Below are 23,705 nucleotides of genomic sequence, written 5' to 3' on the forward strand. Positions count from 1 at the left end.
CTCTTGCCCTTACATAACACGACAATATTTAATTTTCAGGCGATACTCCAAATAGTGAACACCTGCAACTGTCTGGCCTCCGATGCACGTAGAAACGTATTCTGCATATAATGAAAAGTACATGCAAGACGTCTTTATGGTTGGCATACGGACACCCGCGTCCCCTTCACACGTCCACAACAACGCCTTTGACATTTGTACTATAGATAGTTCCTGGACTGTTACCAAACTTTTTAAACCCATTTTTAATATAGACGCAGCAAAGCCATACTCTTGTTGTAGGGTTGCACCGTACACACGCACACGCCCAGCACAAGTTGTTAGCGTTTTAATGTCTAGAGTACCTGAGTACATGGCAAAGAAGTCTACTAGCGGTCAACTTCCAATACTTTTGAGGCTTTTTCTCGTCGTTGTGTGAAATTTCTGGGAAAATTTGCTATTTATCGATGAAACTTGAGTCCACTCATTGTAATATTTTGTATAAAAGTGTAAAGCCTAAAGGAAAGTTTAGAACATCTGCTGTCGGACTTGTTGAATTGTAGTTTTATTGTGAGGCAAGGAGTAAGGACGGCACGCACTGCGTATACTTGATTTCTTCGCAATAATTTGAGTGCAACAAATTCTTGTTTGATCACATATGTATAAGGGTCTAAAGCATCTTTCGTTAAAATTCTAATTTCCAATCCAAAGTGTGGACTTCCGGGTGAGTAATTATCAAGCGTAATTTCCAGTTTCATCGCATAGTGACTAACGACTCCTGAATGTTTAAAGATCGCACACATCTACACAAAATGGCAGTTGTCTTGTGCACGGACACTCATGGGATTTTCATCACGCAATTGCGTTGCTATCACCATATTTTCACTCAGGCTGCGGCATTGCTGCGCTGGACATTTTTCTTTCGAACAACTGAGATCTACGCTAATAACCTAAAAAGTTTTCGAGGCCAACATTCATCTGGCAGTCTTGTAGGCATAATGCAACTAATCTTGAACGGAATGATTCACAATTGAAGACATCGTGTACGTCAGTGAGTTTGAAACCGCTTTCCACATTCTTTACTGCGGTGTCTAAACCTTAAAATAGAGCACGATTTGTTTCTCTTTTTTCTCAAGTTTTAAAATGCATTTCTCCCCACGACCAATACCCTTAAGCTAGATACCCGTAAGAAGCACTCTTAATACCGACTCCTTACATAATTAAATGTGCTAAATGAATGTATCCTTTAGTGTCCAGTGCGGTAGATATATTTAACACAGGGCATAAGAACTGGGCAGAGCTGTTGTGAAGAAAACGCAAATTGGATTTTGACTTCGATTTTGGCTCGATAATGAGAACCGTAAACCGAACTCGTGGCGCTTTCGTCTCGTACGACAACTGAATAGTGAGAGGTGTAAACCGAATAATGGACTTTTCGTTAATACATTTCTCAAATATGAAATAATTAACTACTTGAAGTAATTCGCAAAACACTGTAACGCTTACGAAAGCATTGCCTATGTTCAATACAAGAACAATACATATATATATATATATATGTATATATATATATAATGTATAGTGCTACTGCTCTTATCTTATCAGTTCGACTGGAAGTGTAAAATCAGTAGATTTGAGAATTCTTCAGACGGCACAAGAGCAGCAGGTACGTTCATGTTGTGCAGTATTAAAAGTGAGCTTAACAAGAACACAAGACATTTGTTGGTAAATTAAATAAACTAAAAATAATAATAATAATAATAATAATAATAATAGTAACAATTATTGAATGAAAGAAAACTTTCGAAAATTGTGTGATTGAAGAAAAAAAGTAAACAAAAATGTGAAGCATTTCGTTAAGCGACTTATAAAAAAAAAAAAAAAAAAAACGAAATATTAATTAATCAAAAAAACAAAAGTTAATAATAATTATGATAGTTGTCTTCAACTAAGAGAAGTAAGAATTGAAAGCTTGTTAATATCAAAGACAAGCAACAGTTTATCGCTTCTTGTTTTTTTGTTGTGTTTTTTCGATAAAATATTTCAAAATTTCCCCACACCTGCTATCTCGCTCTCCCGTAAAACTTCCCTTTGATCCTACCCTTCTCTCTCACTCTTTCTCTTTGTCTCTCTCTCTCTCTCTCTCTCTCCCTCTCTCTCCCTTTCTCTCACTCTCTCTCTCTCTCTCTCTCTCTCTCTCTCTCCCTCTCTCTCCCTCTCTCCCTCTCACTCTCTCTCTTTCTTTCTTTCTCTCACACACTCTCTCTCTCTCTCTCTCTTTCTTTCTTTCTTTCTTTCTCTCTCTTTTGCTTTTACATTAAGCTTAGGTGACCCGCGCTACTTGCTTATCTGCCTTTCGCTTTTCATATCTTTGCATTAATTTGGAGATACTCAGGTATCACTGTGCAACATAAGTGTGTTAAACAAGCCTTACACAAATATTTTAATATAACCTTCAAATCTTTACCTATCTTATGATAACATCAGAAAAACCTTAAGCAAAAATTCTAAAAGCAACACAAACTTTTATGTGTTTTTCTATAGAAGACAAGTATGAACAGATTCGGTTTATGCCGAAGATAACTATGCTTTGGTTTTATTTTTATTTTATTATTAACTGATAAGGTTCGATAGTTAAAGCGATAAGATGCAAAAAAAAAAAAACAACAAAATAATAAAAAAATATGATTAATATTTTTACACAAGAATTTACACACAATGTAAGTAAGTAATATTTCCTCGTTTTGTTATGAATGAAAAACGCAAAAGGAAGCATTTAAAACAAACGCATTTCATTTTACATGTGTTGCGCTTCTTGTTTTTCTTTCTTCTTCGAAAATGCCCCATTTACCGTAAACAGAACGATTTCCATAATAAGCAAAAACAAAACAATGACAAAAATCAATTCAAGCGCTTTCATGTTGCCGCGAAAACGAAATTTTTGTAATTTGCTTGCGCAATACGAAGTGAACATGCACCGATACATGCGTACCTTTGCCAATTGTAGGAGTGTCAGAAGGCCGATTGAAATCGACAACGAGGCTTTACCTTTAAAACTATCCGCAAAGGCGCCATATCCATGGGTATAATCGCACTTCTAGGAACTCAGTTTGGGCATCGAACATCTAGATGAACAATGCATTCAGTGTATGTCACTAAAAAGCACTGCACTTGAAGGAGAGCGAACAGCAAGCGACATCTACAATAGCTTTGAGCAATGCCAGAACGATTGTTTTAAAAAAAATCTTATTTGAAATTCATTACTGCGGACTCTTAGATGAAAATGCTTTTCAGACATAGGCGATGAAAACCCCTTATACATAATGTATGTCAACTTGTACCAACATTTCAAAGTATGCCGCGTTTGTACTTAAAGTGTAATGGCTCATGTCTCTCTCACTCTCTCTCTCTCTCTCGCAGAGCAGGGCACTGCATAGTTATTCGCATTTAACATAACACACTTATTTTTTCTTTGTTTTTTAATATGACCAATCGCTCAGGGGATGCCCCTAGGCCAACGGTCAGAAGGAAGTGGGGAAAGAGAAAGAGATAGAAAAGTTGTTGATTGCAGTCAAGGTAGCATTCCGTAACACACTAAAGAGTGAATTGTCGCATATACCATACATTACACGTTAACGGGAACGCTTTATTAACGAAGACGAAGAGAATCTAAGACAACAAATTTGAATTCATAATCATAGCCGCAAACTAAAGAACTTAATAACTATACAATTCCCATATTCACATCGACAAAGTACGTGCACATATATAATTTGTGTTTCCTCTAAGGGTTTCTTGTTTGTATTATCTTTGACGAGCATAGCGTTGCGCACTACCTGAACGGTTTAAACAGATTTACTCTCCACCAGTTCCAAGCTAACTCTCTGGCTTTGAACCGTACCTGAGCTACATATGCCTTGTGTTTTTGTTTTTATGCCTGCAAGCTTTTCAATAGCGAATCTCAGACGGAGAGACCCCTAGTCTTCTCTCTTAGTTTTTTTAGTGTTACGTACATATATGCTTTATAATCTAATCCAGGATGCGTAAGAAGATGCATCGCGAAGATATATCCACAATTTTGGGTGGTCGGGATGGAAAAATTATGTTACAATTCGTATACGTGCTTCCCACACCTACTCCTATCAGTTTTCCAAGTAATTAATTTCAACCTTGAAAAGCGTTTCTGGAATCATTTTAATTATGGTTTACTCATCAAAAATGCATGAATGTAGACCAGAGCAACAAGAATTTTAAGCTTGATCAGAATTTTTCTCACTAACACCAGGACCAATATTTCAGTAACATTCCTATTATTGTTGTTGTTCGCCTCCTGTAAAATTTGTCATATTATCTCAAACACGCTGCTCATGAGCTTAGATACTTCACTCAGAATTGATAGGTTAGATCAATAGTTGCATCTTACTTCTCTTCCAATGTTCTTCATACGCCTGGGTGGCCGAGTAGACAAAGGGACTCGACTAATCATCGTGCGCTCAAATCTCAAATAACGTTTGAATTTGCAATGAAGCTGAGAGCATTAGATGCTGGAGTTTTAAAACTTTAGTCATCTCTGACTGAATTAATTATAATAATAATAATAATAATAATAATAATACAAATAGAACGTTTTGCGTTTTCCTATGAATTACAATGGGCTTAATATTTTCTCGTTTCGCAAGAGTTTGCTTGTTCTCGCTATATTAATAATTAGCTCTGCTGCTTTTTAATACATAAATACATTTATTTTCTTCTTTTTTTTTTATTGCATACATTTTTAACACATGTTTAGTTTACAACGTATCCAAAAAGATAATAAGTAAATGTGATGGTAAGGTGCGACAAATAAAAGAGGTTATTGTCCCGCAATGGGAACAGCATAGCAATACAGATATTATTTTTAAATAAATAAAAAGAAACTCTAGGAACTTTGAGAATTCTTTAAAATAATTTAATGAACAAAAATAAATTTTTAATTCAAATGGAAAATTCCCTATAAGATGTTTCTTCAGAAAGACAATGAATTAGATGCTGGAATACCCAGGTCGTCGTGAGCAGTTTTCTTTGCAAATGAGGCGTAAGATATTGTTTTAAATTATCTAAGGATTAATATGAAGACCAAAATTTCAAGTTCCCTTTAATATGACCAATCAATGACCGATGACCCATCCTCTGCCCCTGTAATGCGGCGACAATTAGAAAGAAATGAGGCATGAGTAGTATCTAGGGAAGTGTTGACTTTAGCTTAGCGGATATATGCCGGAGCTCTCACTAAAGCAACGATCAACCGAACGACTCGGATATTTGAACCCGTCGGCTTGATGTCGACGACCCTTCTCTGCTCAGCCATACGGTAGACCAATGCTCTATGAACATATTTTTTGTCGAAGTTTCTCCGTCCGTCTGTCCTTCTGTCCGTTTTGTTTCTTCCGTTCAAACTATCAATCATAATATTTGAGATATCTTATTATATAACCATCTTTTTTATATCCTACTCTATTTGCGGGACAAGGTTGTGGGGATGTATGCAACACTCAGATGGATTTGAGATAGATTCAACTTTTCTTATACTGATCGATTCAGAATCATATTTTGCGTTGATCTATGCTTGTCTGTCCGTCTGTCCGCGTTTTTTTTTTTTTATCATATTCCGCTGAAACTTGATAAACCAACTTGACTGCGTCCAAAGTAAACTCCACTGCACTTAGGATTTGAGCCCGCAACAACTAACTCCATAGTGTGATATCGGCTGCTTATACCCTAATAGATTATATTGTTTTCTTCTAGAAGCCTTCTTCTGCTATATCTTAATAAATCAAGATTAAAAGTTTTTTTTTTTAATTTTTAAACATTATTTTTAATATTAATAAGCTTCCGTTCCTTTCTTCTTTATTTATAGACTATTTCCTTCCAATAATAAGTTATGGCTATATGTTTTAGTTTATCGGCCATCAAGGTGCAACATATCTTGATACTGTTAATCAGTTATTTATTCATCGCCTCGACTGCAGGTATTACATGCCCAACGCTATGTAAATGTACGTGGATTTTGGATAGTCTCGAGGTGAATTGCGCTCATCAGGAGTTAAGCGAAAGTCCCGATTTTGATATAATACCCATTGAAGTTCTTGATTTGTCGCACAATAAATTGGAGGATTTTCCTCACGAATTATCCGCTCACGAAACATTAATTTATCTGGACTTATCCAATAATCTAATCAAATATCTGGAACCAATTGCTCTATCGAGCTTTACGGGTCTCAGAACTTTGCTAATGAACAATAACATGATAACACGATGGTCTCATATAAATCCCGACGAAATTCTTCTTAACGCCGTTAACTTGGAACATTTAAGTTTAAATGGCAATCAATTTGAATTCTTCAATGACGATGAGAGCTCTCTAATGCTGACGAGTGATTCGCTCACACATTTGGAATTGCAAGGTTGTGGCATAAAGAAAGTTGGCGGCGATATACTAACGGAGGCTTTACCCAATTTGGAATATTTGAATTTGAATAACAATTCTTTAGATTCATTGGATGTATTGCCTTCGTCCAGCTTATTAGGTCTAGAACTGAGTAACTGTGACTTACAATTCCTACCAGAATTTTTTATGTCCGAGCTACCGATGTTAACATTTTTAAACTTATCCTGGAACACGGATTTAAGCGACGAAGTGTTTAAGTCTCTGAAATCGACGACGCTTCGTAAACTGGATTTATCCTATTGCACATTGGATGCGATCGATGTCTCTCAAGTTTCGTCTTTAAGCCATTTACAGTTGCAAGGAAACATGTTAAATTTTATTACATCGAGGACATTTCAAAATAATTCGCAATTGGAAATGTTGGACTTGTCGCGCAACTCCTTACGCTCCATAGATTCGGAGGCATTCATTCAACTAAAACAGTTAACGCATTTGGATTTAGCTTACAATCAACTGACTCGTCTCGATCGTAACGTTTTTCGCTATAATGAGAAATTGGTTTCAGTAAATTTAAATCGAAATACTATTGAAAAGTTTACAAATTTGGTTTCGAGTTCTTTACGGGACATCAGTCTCTCTTGGTGCGAGATAATACAAATCGATGCTAATGCTTTGTCGGGCTTAAATAATCTGCAAAAGTTGAACTTGTCTAGGAATTTAATTAAAGATTTTCCCGACAACATGGCTTCCGATACTTTACAGAAATTGGATTTGAGTAACTGCCGGTAAGTGGAAAGAGAGAGAGAAAGAGAGAAAAAATGTAATAATAAGACGAATATAGTCGGCCAGGGACAGCGATTAGATACCCCACACCGCTTCGCCTAGTGTAAAAATTAAATTTTATATTATTTTTCTGCAAAAGCATAGTTTTGAAGGTCCGCCCATGGGTGGTTGGCCAAATTTAGCAGATAACATAAGTCGAAGTTAGTAAATTTAATTTACTTTGAAAAAATTTTATCATTTTTCAGTTTCCGTCGTAAAGAGCTAGAAATTAGATCTTTCCTCCCTATAATGGCTTGCTTTTCATAATAGGCCCTGTATAGCTTAGGGTCTAACAAATGAAAATTGCCACTACTGACTAATTTTCCCCATAAAATATTAAAAATTAAATCTTTTTCTAAAGGGCTTACTATTCTTCAGAAATTTTTTACGGAGTGGGGTCTAAGACACAGACTTATGTGTTTCAAACTGGGTCCACTTTATTTTTACATATTTTAATCTCAAAACATTTACAGTTCGGCCTTCTCCGACAGGGTTAATTTCTATTTCAATTTGCTTTTATGAAATAATTTTTTCAACTAAATATTGAAAATTAAACCTTTTTACCATACAAACGTTCAGTTTTCTTAGGAATGGTTGTATGAGAGGGTGTTCAAAAAATTGTCCCAGCCAAACCAAAATTTTTGTAAACAATTTAGAATACGGAAATACCTTTGCACAGAGACCTTTGTCGAAAAATTTTGAAAATTCCAATTTTTTCCCATTTTCCCTTATTTTAAAAAGTCTTTATATACGGTTTGTTCGAAATAGTGAACCGATCTGAGCCCTTTTGAAAAGTGTTTGTCGTTGGGAAAAAAACGTCGTTGTACCAAATTTCATCAAAATGTCTTAAAAATTTTCGGCCTGTAGGTTGAACATAACAAAACAAGACGGAGAAATGGACAAACTGAGTCTGAATGGATCGGTATAATAACACGCGAGTCTATCTTCAGTCTCTGTGGGTGTTGTATAAATTCTTTCAAGCTTGATACACTCTTCTAGCACAAGGATTATATCTTATAATAATAAAAATTTTATTAAATGTATACTATATTTTCGGACAAAAATGCCAGAACTTATCCTAATATGACTAAAACTCTGCTCTATTCAGTTTATCGAGTTTGCGCAACACAACATTCGAGTTTTTTCCGGAGCTGGCGAGTTTGAAATTGAATGGCAATCGTTTCACTAATCCATTTCCCACCGTCTACTTTAAGCGGAATAAATTTCTTGATGACATCTGGTTAGGTGATAATCCATGGATTTGCAATTGCCAGGATTCAGTATTTGTCGAGTTTAATGCTTACTTAACAAGGCAGCCAAGCAAAGTAAGTTTCGAAAAATTCCTTATATAAAATTATTTATTCACTTGTTTTCGCAAACTGAACCGTTAAGATCAGAGATAAAAGGAACTTAAAATGTGCCTCACCAGCTCACTACTATGGCAAAACATGGGAATCGGCTTGCGGGTTAGAGTGGCTTGTCGATACAAATGAAAATACCAGCACGGCCGCCAAACTTTGGACAATCATTTTCTCGAGCGCGCTAATAATTGCTGCATTAATCTTTCTCTTTGCCTGTTTTCAACGGTATATGGTCTACCGTCGAAAATGGCTGAATATGGAAGAGTATCGCGGCAATCAGGAAGAAATGAGAGCCATGTTAGTTTTGAAATTCTAGGGGGCTCTCAGAGTTACTTATTTAAATTCAACTCTTTTTCACAGACGTCGCTTGAATCATCGCATTCTAAGTGAGGAGGCCGCGCCTAATGCTCCCAGCGCGGATGAGACTAATTTACCCTCCTACGAAGATGCTTTACATATGCCCAAGCCTCGTTTTGTACGGTCGGCGAAATCTTTAATGGATTTATCATCAGAAACTAATCGTCGCAGAAAATCACTTCGAAAACTTCTCACTTCGCCAGAAGATGACAATGGCGAGACGGAAGAAGAGGTCGCCTTAAATTTGGATCTTCATTTGCGTTTTCATAGCGAAGAAATGCTATCGAATCGCGATCGCGAACGTTTAGTGCGAATTGAACCTTCCCGTCGTACGGAGCGTAGTCGCAGCAATTCGATTGCTGCTCGTCATTTTAATAAACACGACAATCGCTTTCCTGCCGCTTACTTGAAAGCTCAAAATTTACAAAGTGCCGAACAAATCGCCAATTTTCAAAGTTACGAAAACAGTCCGTATACGAAAAGGAAACCGAAAATTGCAGAAATTCCACCTTTTAAGAGAGCGACACTTAAGGCCGATTCAGTGGAATTTTTTACCGATAACGATTACGAGACATTCACCAGTAAACCTAATAGTCCGTTCGCCAAACGCAAACCGAAAAACATCAAGTCGGAAACAATCGAAAGGCCTTTGCCGCCAGCGATTGAGGATTATTATGATAAGCCTCACGGCTCTCCATCAAATTCACGAGAAGGCAGTGATTTTCATGTGGTCGTTGACCCAGATATTCGTTCCTTAAAAGATAGTCATAGTACGACTTCGTCCGGATCAGAGACTGAAGTCCATTTATTGCGTCCTAAGCGTAAAAAGGCAGCAAACACATCTAGTCATGATACTGCGAAAGCATACCGTGACGTATATGATGGCTCCTCTTCTGATCAAGAACCCATGGTTGTGGTTCATAAGTCAATGCGTGAGACCTTATTTTAAATTGTTTTTTAAGTAATTGTTTCAATTAGTATTAAATATTTTTATATAATAGAATAAAGCGTAAGTGTGTAAGTCGATCTTAATTTGAAGAAAACAGCAAGTAAGGCCCATTTTTCTACCCTACACTACTTGCAGCGCGAGCATATATTGGCTTTGTGCAGAAGTATTGAACACTCGGAAGGGCTTGAAGTAGACACAATTTTTATGGTACCGTTCGAGCTTGTCTGTCCGTCCGCACCTCTTGTGTTCCTATGTTTAACCGGCGGATATATTTTAATGAAATTGGGTGCGCCAACTCCCCATATAATATCGCACTTTGAATAATCATTATATGAAGCGGATTGACGTAGGCATTTACTGCTGCACCGTGTCTCACTACCGTGTTTTTACTTAATGTTTTATAAGAAGTATTTCAGTCAATTTTGATTGTAGATCATCCTAAGGCATGTATTAAGCGCTACTTTCCGGTCTAAGAATCATCTCCATTTTCGAACTTCTTAATATCTGTGATTGTGCCGGTTATATAGGAATAGAGTAAAACGATTTGGTCGAATTTCTTTCCTAAACGGCACGACAAAGTTAATGTATTGCTAAGCTTAGGATGCATATACATTGTTAATCAATATCAACAACTGAGTCGATCTAAGTATGTCCATCTGTGTTATGTCTTTTGGTAAAAACTGTGCCGGCCGCAAAAATTAATCGGTTTTAAATTTAACAGAAACATTGAAAGCTCTTGGGTATACGTTGATACTGAGAATGAGCCAAATCGGTCAGAGAGGACGGCAGAGATCACTGTTTAGCCCACGGAATAAAATTCACAACTGCCAAGTGGGTGGTCGCAGGTTCAAATCCTAAGCTAAGTAGCTAAGCATGGGCAGCTATATGCACTTGTGTTCCCTTATTAAGCCATTAGACCTAAAAATATTATGTGCTCTAACACCTCTTTCTCCTTTCAACAGCAGAAAAAATGGGTTCCTTGCTTGTTACCTACAAATCATAACAGGTATAACTGTAAAAATTTATACGTAGGTTATATGGATGGTCTTGCAGTAGCACTATAAGAAAAAGCCACGTCTTCGTAATGTTACAAAATATTGAAAATTCCTTCTTCTCCTTTTTCTTAAAGATAAAAATCATGAGTATAAGTAATTCTTTTCCGACAGCATATGATTTTCTTATTTTTTTATTCAGATCAGTGCCCGGTCCAGCGCAAAATCAAAATTGCTTTTAATACGATATTAAAGAGTCCAGCTTTGTTTGCAAACAAGTTTACAATTTTAGTAGACCTTCGGATACATTAACTCTAGCAAATGTTTGCTTATACACTTGTTGCTCACCAGTAATCAGGACAATTAAAAATCGTGAAATCTACCGCCTGGATATACAAAAAAGTTGCAAATAATTACTTTTACCTATAATTTGGACTCTATTCTCATTTTCAATCCGATTAATTTGTACTTGCTTTCTTTTTGATTTATTATTTCGAAATGTAGGCGAACAAATCTGGCAATGTTGTATAATTCCGTAGTGTAGCAAAAATTGTGGTATCTTTTCGGTTTGTGTCTAAAATTCTTAGCAAACACATTGAAAAATAGCGTAGCTATTCTTTTGTTTAACAAGCGAGAGAACCATATCTCGTTCTGCGGTTGTACTGTTTTTTCTTGCTTGTTTACTCTCAGAAAGACATTATTATTATGCTCATGCGGGGCGTCCATAAAAAATATACAACAAATAAGTTTGGCAGAGAAGCAAAGAAAAAAAATGCGTCGATTGTTTCTGATGTTAATACATGACTGCATTCAACAAGGTACCAACGCTAGTCAAACTGTCACAAAAGCTTTTTTTGTTGAACTTTCTCATCATTTTACTATGGTTCATGTCTTAAATAGTTAACTTAGCTTTATTGCATACTCATTCAGCTACAATTTTGTTCTACATTGTTTTAATTTAACAGATATAAATGCCGGCGGTTAACAGATTATTACGCTACTGCTTTGCCTTTTAACAGAGAATTCTGCTAGTGCTTTGACTTTTTGACAGAGCTCATGACGAATGCGTTGCCACTTTTGTCTATTTTTGTTATTTATTACAAGCAACTCTGCGCTCTCTTCATTCCTACATAGCCAATTAACGGTTTTTAGCCAGAAAACATTAAACATTGAAAATTTTAATTATAATTTTTCGTGCGTAAAAAGATTCTTTAACATACATAAAAATCGATATGGGATAACACCCAAATTTAAGACGCTAATGCGTCCAAACTAGAAAATATCACCTATATTCATCTACGTCACGCGAATCCACACAAAACCTACTGTTGAATGAGCCAAAAAAATTGACACTTTCCCTTCGGGAACTATTTTCACGGATTTATTGAAATATTCGTTGGGGAACTATATTTACCGATTTATTGAAATTTGGTATGTTAGCGAAAAGTGGGTATGAAAAAACACCCAAATTCGAGACTCTAGTGTTTCCAAACTAGAAAATGTCACCTACAATCACCTATATCACGTGAATCTATATAAGAGCGCCTGTCGAATAAGCAAAAAATTAAGGAAACTTTTCATTCATTACCAATTTACAGTTGAGAGTGCGGCCTAACCCAATAATTATTTCAACACAATAAATTATTTATTATTGCCGGCTTTTCTAGCGAATTTGTTAGTGAATTTACAATTCAAGTGCTTGATATAATCATCATCATCATAATCATAGCCAACTCAACTTTGCTCATTCAGCTTGGTTTATATAGTAATTTGCCTTTGGACATACGAAACGACCTTAAGTGGGTCATTTTGGACGATATCGACATCGTTGATAATCCATGTTTAGCAAATTTTTACTTCAGAAATGTAATTGGCAAAGAAAAATATATATATATGTGATAGTCTAAAATAAAGTTTATTTATTAATAATATAATTTTTTAAAAAGGATTATTATATGAATATGTTAAGTATAGTTTATAAAAATAATAAACCTTGTTATTTTTTTTTTACTTTTATATATATGTAAATATATAATTCCGTGTTTTATCAATTCTCTTATTTTCATCGTTATTTCTTTGAACTAGCACGAGTACGTCTTAAGCTCGATAGCAGCCGCCACTTCTTTACCATTAATACTGTATCGGAATCTTTTTCCATTTCCTGAAGGGGCAATTTCTTGTTTGAGCATTGTGGACTTGTTCCAACAGCATTTTTAAGAAACTCCCCTAATTCGGGTGTTAAACTCACCAGTAGTTCGATTATGGGTTAAGTGCATTTAAGTTAATTAATTTAAATTATTCTATGTTCATTTGTAAGTTTACGTGGCTGCCAAAGGTTTCTGTTTTTTGTTAAAAGAGCTTCAGGACTGAGTTGCCTAGTAATAGCACACAATGGTTACAACATGCCGGCTGAAAATAGATTTTCGCTGGTTGTCATTTTAGGATAAACGAATTTTAAACTTAAGGCTCCTCTTCTGAAGTGACCACATCTATCACCATTGACCATTGACGGCTGGTAATATACAGCTGACGCAATAGTGAACATATTATATTACAAGCTGACATGTCAAACAAGTTTTTAGAATCGTACCGTTACAATAATACTATTCAAGGTAATTTTATAACGCTTTTTATGATGTGTTAGGAAACTAATAAATTTTGAAATTATTTTATAAATAACGAATGTACACTTGACACATGTACACACACAATATACATAAATCAACTTAAACCAAAATCTATCTCAAATGATGTAAAGCTTCCATCAAATCTCAAATACGTTCACATTGTGTTTGTATTTATGTTATTATTGGAGCATTTGTTAGAAAAAAATTTATTCAGCTGACTAATTGAACCATTACTACCTAAAAGCACTTACACAAAAAAAAAATAATAATAATTCTGCTTAATTTTATTAACTTTTATTAAAAAAGGCCAATGATGAGGCAAAGGTTGAGAAAAACGTGAGCAACTGAAGTCGGATCTGAAATAATTTCTGTCGAAACCTCTCCTTACAAATCGTTTTCTTTTTCTCCATAAGCTTAAAATATTTTTAAAATATCATTTGCAGCTTTTAGCAAAAAAAAAAAAAAAAAAAACTTGTAATAAACAAATTAATTTTATAATAATAATAACGAAAACCTAATAAAATTTAATGCAAAGTTTGAAGTGATGAAAGTGTTAACACAACTTACAAAAGGATTAAACTAAATAAAGTTTGGATACTTAAAATTTAATTACTAGATAAAAAATTAAAAAATTAAGAAATGAAGTAAATTTTTTAAAGACGATAGTTTCACCCGCGCGTTCCTATACATAATTTTTTATTTGGCGATAATTGAAAGAAAAAAGAGTAAAATGAAAAAACTTCAGTGGATCGCGGCCTGCCATTAAATGTCCTGCCTTTGTCCGGCTGTTCGCATAAGGATTTTCCAAAAAAAGCCAAATAAAGAGACAACTAACTCAAAATTTACGACCTGAAGAAAAGGGACAAACGGACGGACGGGTTTAAATCGATTCAGAAAGTGATTTTGAATCGAACGTTTTCATAAAAGATGAACCCATCTCAAGTCCTCTTTCATTTTACCTACACCGCACACAGATAATGTAACCTCATACGACTGATGGTTTAAAGCATAAAAAATATAAAGCAATTAAGTAAATGGTTTAGAGGTAAGAATTTTTTTATTTGATTGAGATGAAATAAAAGGAAAGAACGGACTACGATAATTTGATTTTCCATGAGTTCTACTATTCCGCAATAAAGTTAGGCCCTTTAAGCTTAAGGAAACAAATAAAAAAACACGCGACGTGACGCGACCAATTATTAAATACCCTACAACGCTTTGCTTTATGTAGACGTTCATAAGATGGCTGTTCGAAAGAACGCCTTATATTAGAAGTGGTCGAAGGAATTGCCTGATCCGAACTATATGCAGCAGCGTTTGACCTTGGGTCGAAACAGATCGGTATTTCGAACTATCTCGCAAATTGCGATCTGTGGGTTGAAGAGAAGAATACAAGATGGACAGACGGACAGATGGACAGACTAACAGAGTGACTCCAAAACGTTGAATACATGAGAACAAGACGGTCAGACAGAATTGGAAAGGAAGATCTACAAAGTGACCCTGAAAGTTAACTCTATTTCAAATTCTTTTGGGTATTGCTTACGTCCGCATGAACGCTCCTATGCCCTAGTTGGTGTAGTTGGCGTAAAGAGTGCAAAAAGCGAAAAAGATATGCTCCTCTATAGGCGTATGTCTACGTATGTTATTCCATTTACACTATGCTCAGAAGATGAGAAACTTGGAAGGCGAAAAAGAAAGTAAAATACTCGCTGTGCTGTATTCTGTTAGTAGTAAATGAAGAGAACGTTTGTGTGTATTTTTGCAAAAAATAATAATATTTATTTATAATTATTATTATAAATACGATTTTATATTTTTTATAAACATTTGATTACAATTTTCGTTATTCAATTTTGTTAAATTAAATATTTAAAGATGAGACAGAGAGAGGGGGAGAGAAATATTTTATAAAATTTTTAAAAATTATTCTTGTTACATAAACTATCAAATGAAAATAAAGTATAAAAAGAAAATAATAATAATTCATTTTTATTACTAATATGTAGTAAAAACTATAGGAAAAGGAAATAAAATTCATTGAAATTGATATTCATTAACAATTTGTTTAATAAGATTTTTCTTCTTTTTTTTTTTTAATAACTTTGGCATTACATTCTAATAAATATTTATTTATTACTTTATATATATATATATATATATATATGAAAAATTAAATAAAACTAAAAATGAAAATGAAAACGAAAAGACAAAAAATTAAAAAAATAAAAATTCCAAAGAAAAAAAATTTTAAATCAAAAAAAAAAAACAATTTTTACAATATTTTTTTTTTTTTATTTGGCCTATCACATATAAATATTTAAAATTTATTTAATTAAGATTTTCATAATTTTCTTTGAATTGAATTGTGCGTAAAAAAATAATTTCTTCCTCTAATAATTTCAAAAATTTCCCAAAAAGAAAAAAAAAAAAATCATTCTATGTAAACCTCTGTATAAAATGTCTGTCTAATCCAAGTGCAATATACATAAATTTCTTTTAATTTTTTTTTTTTCATTTTTCCGGTTAAAATATGTTTAACAAATTAACAATTGTTGTATAATTGTTAAGGCACAACTAATTGGCACATTTTCGTTTTTTTTTTTTCAATGTTTTGTTTTCCATTTTGGTCGTTTGCATAACAGCGCTCATCTTCGCTCTGAGTTTAGTTAGCCATGAGTAAGTGAACTTTTTTATTTAGGTTATTTTTTATCTTTATATATAAACATATATATATATATATATATATATATCTATATATATTTATATAACTAAGATACTTAAGCTTAAAATCTTAATAAGAATTTTATTTTTAAATAACAGTGTTTCGCAAAAGTATTCGTTCATTCAAGAAATAAATATCGAAAAATGAAAGAGATTTTTATAAGTAGTTTAGTAAGATTGTGTTGAAAGTCCGACTATCGGAAACAGGAAATGCGAGTAAAGGCTTTGAGAATCAAACGATCTGTAGGTTATAGGTTTAATTAACCATGTTCTAGTCTTACTCTATTCAGCGCTTAAATGAATACTAAACTCTAACCTCATCCATCCAAGAGTTTCTGTGCTTTTTTCAGTACGAACGACTTTGCCGCAAAGAAACTTTACTTCATGTACTAAAGCCCAGGTTAACTGCAGAAAAGAACTGAAGCTTCATATCTAACCTCAAATAATCTTAGTGCACTTAGTGGTATTCTAATCTACCTCTATTCAGCAGTTGATTGAAAATTAAACTCTACCATCGTCTATAAACAGCGAAGAATCTTTATCACAAAGAGGTTTTAGGAAAAATTTAATTATCGCATAGACTTCTTCTGAGATCTCAAGCAGGTTTATGGATTAGGTTTTCAATTATTCTTAGAGCAATGGTATTCAAGTCTTCTTCTATTCTAGCGATTGAACGAATTCAGAGTTGAACGAAAACTAAACTGTGTCATCATCTATCGATAAAAGAGAGCTTTTTACTTTCTTCAACACGGAAGACATTGTCTACAAAGCTGATTGTGTATATATACATAATCTTAGCCTGAGAACTGAAGCTTCAGTGCGATTATGTGGATCAAATTTTATATCGAACCTTAAAGCAATCTTACTTTTACAGCTATGTTTGGCCCAAGAGCTGAAGTTTCAGCAGATTTTTAGTAGCAGATGTTGTCTTAGTACGACAATATGGCAGAGGTATTCATAATTATCTTTAGAAATTGATTGACAGTTTCTGAAGAAATGGGAAGCTTACTAATTAAGTTTTTTTTCTCGAATACTCAAAAAATGAATTTGTCAAAATATGAGCAAAAATTTCGAAAGTTTTTGAGCAGAGCAGAAAGATAGCGAACATATAATGTTTCTAGACTTTAAATCATGAAATTTTATTAAATAAGGAGTGAACAATGCTTTGGGAGACTAAGAAACCCAAAATTCGATTTTTTTTTCTTTTTGACTTTAATACCGTTACCCCAATACCCAGTGGGAATATATTTCTTCTTACAACTACTCACACTTTTTTCCGAGAAAGAATGAATTTATTCCAAAGCTTGTCCGAATACTTTTTAGAAACACTGTTTTTAATAGTTTCTATTAGAATATAAGGCATCACAATGTATGTATGTTAGCTGAACATGTATGAATAAAATTTCCTTTTTGGATGATAATTTTCATTTTGAAAAGAAACTAATTATGACTTTGAAGAAGGGACAGAAGACGAAACCTACTTAGTGCAAAGCTTTAGTGCAAATCTTTTCTTTCTGCTACCACTGTAAAGCGCCGATGTAAAGAATTGTCAATGAAATGAAATGAATGACAATGGTAGGCTTACACTTTCGGTTTCCGTCTCAGCTAAACTACTTATAAGAAATTTAAACGAACTTTAAATAAATTTAAATTCTTATGTCAAAAACTAATCCAAAGCCTTCAGTAATTTAAACAAAATACTATTTTTTTCTATTTTTTTGTTTTCTTTTTTACTATTTAATCTATATCTTAAGCAATTGGTGTCCTTTCTCTTATCTGGTTTCAGTTAGCTTTTTTCTTTTGCCTTGAATAAATCTTAGGAAAAGGTAGAGAACATTTTCAAAGCACGCGCACACACAGACATATAGTTTTTATATTATTACTTATATGATCCTTTTAGTTTTTAAATGTATTTAGTTCTTCGCTTAAAGCACCTTATTCACAGCGTTTCTTTCTCAAGAAATTTTACTTTAATTCATCTTTCTTTCGTTTCTTCGTCCTTCCTTCATTCATTTTACGTTTCATTCTGATTACGTTTTCTCTTATAATTGCATAGAATCACTACTAATGCTTGACAATCAGTGATGATCGCGTATATGACCATTTGTGGCAGCTGTATGCAGGGGTGTTGCTGTGGCAGTGTTTAACAGCTGTGCCGCACGTATTGGCGTAGTGATAATCTCACCAGCATTTGATCGACTACGCGTCACTAGCATGGGCGTTTTAGGTCGGGGCGTTTCGCTAAGCTTTATTTTAACACGTCCCGTTTCGGGTGAATAAACGGGAGAGTAACGACCTGATTTCGGTGACGAGGATAAATATGGCTTTTCTGGGTCGTTGTTGTTCGGCTCTTGTACTTGTTGCTGTTGACCGTATTTGGAGGCTCTTGGCGATTGCGGTGTCGGGTAACGTGGCGATATCGGATAATATTCGTGATTGGGAGCGTGTAAGCTCGGCTCATTAGAACCAGTAGTATTCTTTTGCTCAGGCAGCGTACCGCTTATACTGTTAGGAGAATGCGGTGAATTGTTGCCATTTAATAGCGGCTCTTGTTGAGCTGATCCGTCTTTTACATCTCCTGCGTCATAAGGTTTCTTGTTAGCACCGTTCATGGGTTTATTTAAGTCAGTTTTGGCTTTCTCTCCTATTAACGGTACATGTTCGGGTACTCCGTTACGTATTGGTTTACCTAGTTGTTTTTTGTCCATGTCCAGAAGTTCAGTTTGTGGATTCTCGGCATCGTTGCCTCCTCGCCCACGTTTTTTGCAACGTTTCAAGGCCACATAAGCCAAAAGGCCTACAATAATGAGTACGACAACCCCTAACAGGAAGTAAGTGCCGTTACTGTCCTCGCCATTTTCAGCCATAGCGTTGGCATGTTTAATACTGTCCGCATTGGCGTCTTCAATACTTTCAGTTATTTCAGGACCATCTGTAACCACTTTCACACGGGGTTCATTATCGGAGCCCAAGATATCCTGCTCTACGGGTACTATCGAATCCTCCTTTACGGGTTCGTCAGTGGTACTTTGCGGTTTTGATGTCTTAAATATGCCCAATCCATCGCCGAATATATCCCCAGGTATATCATTGTCGTCAAAATCATCAGGATCGACACTGTGGTGATGCAAATGCGGTATAATCAATAGACCATCACCACTACCGGAACCGTCGTCGTCATCATTCGCCGATAAGGGTTCGTGGGTTACATGATTTCCTAACGTTTCCGAACTAGTCTCCATATGTCCAAGTATTGGTGTGTGTAAATGTATATTAATTTCGCTTAAATCTCCAGAACCTTCAACAGCATCCGACATTTTCAATTGATCAAATTTTTTACCATTCCCCGATCCCGCACCTATGGGCAAATAGTCTTTACCTAGTTCCTCGTTGCCTTCTTCATTTCCTGGATCCTCGATTGGCTGGTCGCCCATCATCAATTCATTTTCTTCATCATCAGCATGCCAGCCATGCTTCTCTTTCTCACAAATGTCAGACTGTTTGAGTTGCAGCCAGGGTTTGCCATTCGCATTAGCCGGATATGTACAAGTGACAGGATGTTCCATATATACATGCCGCCTTTGCAGCCAGTTACGTACTTCTAGCGTTTCACAAGAGCAATTGATTTGATTGTGACTCAATTCTAAAGATTGGAGCTGCGACAATTTTGTGAACTCTAATGGCAGGTAAGTGATATCGTTATGTTGTAAATTTAAAGATTGTACATGAGCGGGCAGTTTACTCAATTTGGCTGAGGTGAAGCGATTATGTTTGAGATTGAGTTTTTTAATGCGTCTTCCCAGATGTCCTATCTCGTGCAGTTCGTTGTGCGACAAATTGATTGAGGTCAAATCATGCAATTTCTCCAGAGCGTGTGATAGTCTTGTTAAATTCAGATAAGACAAATCTATGGAATGTATAGGTAGCGTAGACTTAAGAGGCTCTTCCGACTTCAGACCTTTTAACGACGAACATTTCGCATGTAGGAACGGTTGGTGTGTGTGATGCGCCAAAACGCAATGACAATCTTCGGGACAGTCGAAATTCTCATCGGCCTTGTACAAGTCTTTGTTATTCGATGGAAGGTCTGTCGGCGTAGTCGTATTGGCCGCTGCTGTCATTTGGCAAACTATTAAAGCCAGTAACGCGACAAATACTTTAATCAAAGAAAGTTTTCTCTCATTTTTAGCCATATTTGTTCAGTAGGTTCGGCTCTGCTAAGCGAATAAGCGAAATCCCGAAAATTAAGATCGATGAATTGGCCCAGGCGTTGAACGGCTGAAGTGGCTGCAAACGAGAAAAGAAAAGAACGGAAAATAAAAGATACCGTTATTAACTCGATAATTTTACTACAAGAACAAATTATCAGTCGAATGCCCTCCAAAGAACTTTTCATTTATCTTTACAAGATATTTGCGGAATAGTATGATCAATATTTACAGTTAACCTAGTATCTGAGGTAATTTCTTTGTACTATAGATCTTGGTTTTGATTCGAAGATGTGGATGATTGTAAGGTAAACAATTGTCAAGTATGCGAATAGACTTGCTAGGTTACTTACCCCATTGAAATTTTAAAAATCCCTTTTTGTACCGATCGTTGAAGGACAGCTATGTATTTATTTCCTGAAAGCATCTTTAAACACTTTGAATGAAGTATTCGAGACGCTATAATGTCTTGCTCAGTATAAATGTTAAGCATGTTTCCTTGTCCTTCTGAGAGCATTCTATATAAGATTTAAGCATGTCTCCTTATCCTTTTGATTATACTTTGCTCAGAATCAAGTTTAAGCATATCTACTCGTCCGTCTGACCATTTGTCTGTGTAGTGTCGCAGGGACACATTTGCATTGTCGCGAAATTGAAAATTTGGGACAGATGTTCGAAATTCTTTCAAGCAGATTAGTATGGGCAATGGCTCAAATCGTTCGTGACGGACAAGTCCACGGCAAAATGTCACCCTTTTCCAGAGCTTTGCTCGTTGCGATTAAACTAAAATAGACACATTTGATAAAAGCTTCCACGCCTATTCTACAAGAATTGCAAATACCAGCAACGCTCGCTCAAGATTATAAGCCATGAGGTACAGCGTATAGGGCATTCAGTGAACTAAGGTATACGCTATCCTGTAAAGTAGAGTACACGGTCTTTAGTTTTTTCTTCAGTCTTTTAAACTATTTTTCCAGATACTAAAGAATCGGTCGCAAGTTGAATATAATTTTCTGACTTTTTATTTATGAAACGTTTGTTCAATCGCGACCAGTACTTCTCTATTAACAAACGAAACATTTTCTATAAGTTCGCAAGCAAACGTTATCTATAATAAAGGGAAACATTTCCTTTTTCAAATTCAGATAAAGCTATCATGAGTTATCCTATCAACCCCGAAAATACGCTGTCTCTCATAACAAGACCTCGGTAGCTGAACTTAAAAAATTTTGAAATAAAAATTTTTGCAAAGCGTTTTTTAATTGTTGCTCTTTCGAATGCGTAACAGATTGAATAAAAATCACTCTTTATTTACTTTAAACAAAAAAAATGACAAGATAGACGTTTTCTACCTTTAGGAACCTATATAAGCTCGCAATCTTTGAAACGTTTTACTTTCCCTTATTTAGTCAGGATTAGAAAAAATCTACATCACTGTAGAAGAACATGTTAAATGGATGCGGGTGTACGCAACACCCAGAAGTATTTGAGATAGATCCACCTTTCATTATAATGACCGATTCATAGGAACACTCTTTGAAAGGATCTAAGCTTGTCTATCCAGCTGGCATGCTTGTACATAACTTGCAGGCAGGAATTTTTGAGATATTCTGATGAAATTTTGTATATCCACGTGCCTTGATATTGAAAATGGCTCGGATCGGACCACGTTTTCAGTCACTTCCTATTTTAGGGAAAATTTTACTACGACTATTTAATCGCGGACCGTAGCTCTCTACAGTATTTCTATTTATAAACGCAAAGCTTTTTTCAAGAATTGCAAGAATACTAATTGACTGATGCGGATCACTACACTGCCTTATCAGACTCTGTTGTTCTTTTCAAGCAAATTTATGGTCAATATCTGTTAAAGCCAAGATTTCACTTTTCATTTGTTCGACTTTATAAAAAACTTTTCAAGACAACGTAGGGTAAGACGCGGCAAAGGCATAACTAAATAAATTAACTCAGACCAGCTAAAATCTTCACAGCTTGATTGAATTGGAAGAAGAAGAGACATATTTGCCTTATAAGCAAAATTTTGAAATTTTAAGGACAGATAGACTAAACTTAAGTAAACTGGTTCCCGTAGTTGCTCAAGTAAAGATTCAACTCTTGCAGCTATATAGCAAATCTAGTAAACCACCTCCACTACGTATCAAAAATACTTAAACCGTTAATCGCAATCAAATCAGATCAAATATCTTTGATGGAAACTTTCTAATTTTACTATCGAACCTTTCATTGAAATTGTTTTACTTTTCATCTAAGAATTTGTTTTTAATTTGACTCGAACAAGCCTGCAGGCTGAACGGACGGACATTTTTAAGTGGAAAGCAGTTTAAATTTACCGCAATGTCCGCATTTACTTATTTACTCATAACGTCTCGTAAACGTTTGAAAGATTTGACATTTTTAACTTTATGGCATACGGGGCATAGCGAACAAATGTTTTGCGAAACGTATGCATAATTGTTGTTCGTTGCAATTGACAGACGGCACACAAATAACTTTCGGCTGTTATTTCTATTTCTTTCTTAATGAAAGTGATCGTTTATATTAGTAGAGTGAACCAAAAAAAAAAAAAAAAAAAAACCAGTGACACCTACACTCACATGGCATTGCTCTTGGTGTCTCAAAGGCCATCGCAGCAGCAAAGCCTTAAACAAAAAAAAAAAAAAAAAAAATGGAAGCGAACAAGAGCAAAGAAATCACAAAATTTATTGCAATGTCAGATATAACTTTTCTTTTGTTTGATTATATATATATATACATGTACATATATATATATGTGCACGATGTCCTCGCGTAGAGTTTGTTAGAAATTTCATTTGAATGAGGAAAGGGGAAGAAAACCGACGAGAAACTTAACCGGTTTTCAAAGATTATTTCAAAGCCATATAATCACCATTATTATAATGAACACATTCGAATATGCAGATGTGTGATTGTGAAGTTCATTTGAGGTAAATGAAGTGAAAAAAAAAAATCATTATTTTTATATCATTATTTTTTTTTTTTTTTTTTTCATTTTTTCACACATTCATTATTAAGAAGTTATTATCCAAGTTATCTACATTGAACAGCGAACATTGAAAGCAGCAGCTGAGAGCTATTCACTTAAGATGCTTATAAAACATTTGAGAGCGGAAACAACAGCTTGAAAGTGTTAACGCAACAAAAAAACGCACAACAACAACAAGAATCAACCAACGCTCGAACTAAACTGTGAAATAATAATAATAATAATAATAATAAT

The 23,705-nt window shown here is 34.9% G+C and overlaps 2 protein-coding genes across 7 annotated transcripts in view; one reads left to right on the plus strand and one right to left on the minus strand.

Moving 5' to 3' along the window:
• Window positions 1-1,854: 1,854 nt before the first annotated feature.
• LOC119635980 lies at window positions 1,855-10,807 on the plus strand. Its single transcript, XM_038031046.1, has 5 exons — window positions 1,855-1,936; window positions 5,876-7,191; window positions 8,337-8,553; window positions 8,621-8,886; window positions 8,950-10,807. The coding sequence occupies exons 2-5, from the start codon at window positions 5,900-5,902 to the stop codon at window positions 9,893-9,895; spliced, it is 2,721 nt and encodes a 906-aa protein (XP_037886974.1). The 5' UTR covers window positions 1,855-1,936; window positions 5,876-5,899; the 3' UTR covers window positions 9,896-10,807.
• Window positions 10,808-15,877: 5,070 nt separating this feature from the next.
• LOC119636032 (protein windpipe) overlaps window positions 15,878-23,705 on the minus strand; it is a 45,368-nt gene continuing 37,540 nt past the window's right edge. For 5 of the 6 annotated variants that reach the window (XM_038031106.1, XM_038031108.1, XM_038031107.1 and 2 more), the window contains one exon: window positions 15,878-20,525. In XM_038031106.1, the coding sequence (XP_037887034.1) occupies window positions 18,317-20,431 (2,115 nt within the window). In that variant the 5' untranslated portion in view covers window positions 20,432-20,525 and the 3' untranslated portion in view covers window positions 15,878-18,316. Of the gene's footprint in view, window positions 20,526-20,799; window positions 20,902-23,705 lie in introns of those variants that run through there. The other variant, XM_038031110.1, reaches the window with a different exon arrangement.

The sequence above is a fragment of the Glossina fuscipes genome, unplaced genomic scaffold (genome assembly GCF_014805625.2).
Source record: "Glossina fuscipes isolate IAEA_lab_2018 unplaced genomic scaffold, Yale_Gfus_2 27, whole genome shotgun sequence".
NCBI lineage: Eukaryota > Metazoa > Arthropoda > Insecta > Diptera > Glossinidae > Glossina > Glossina fuscipes.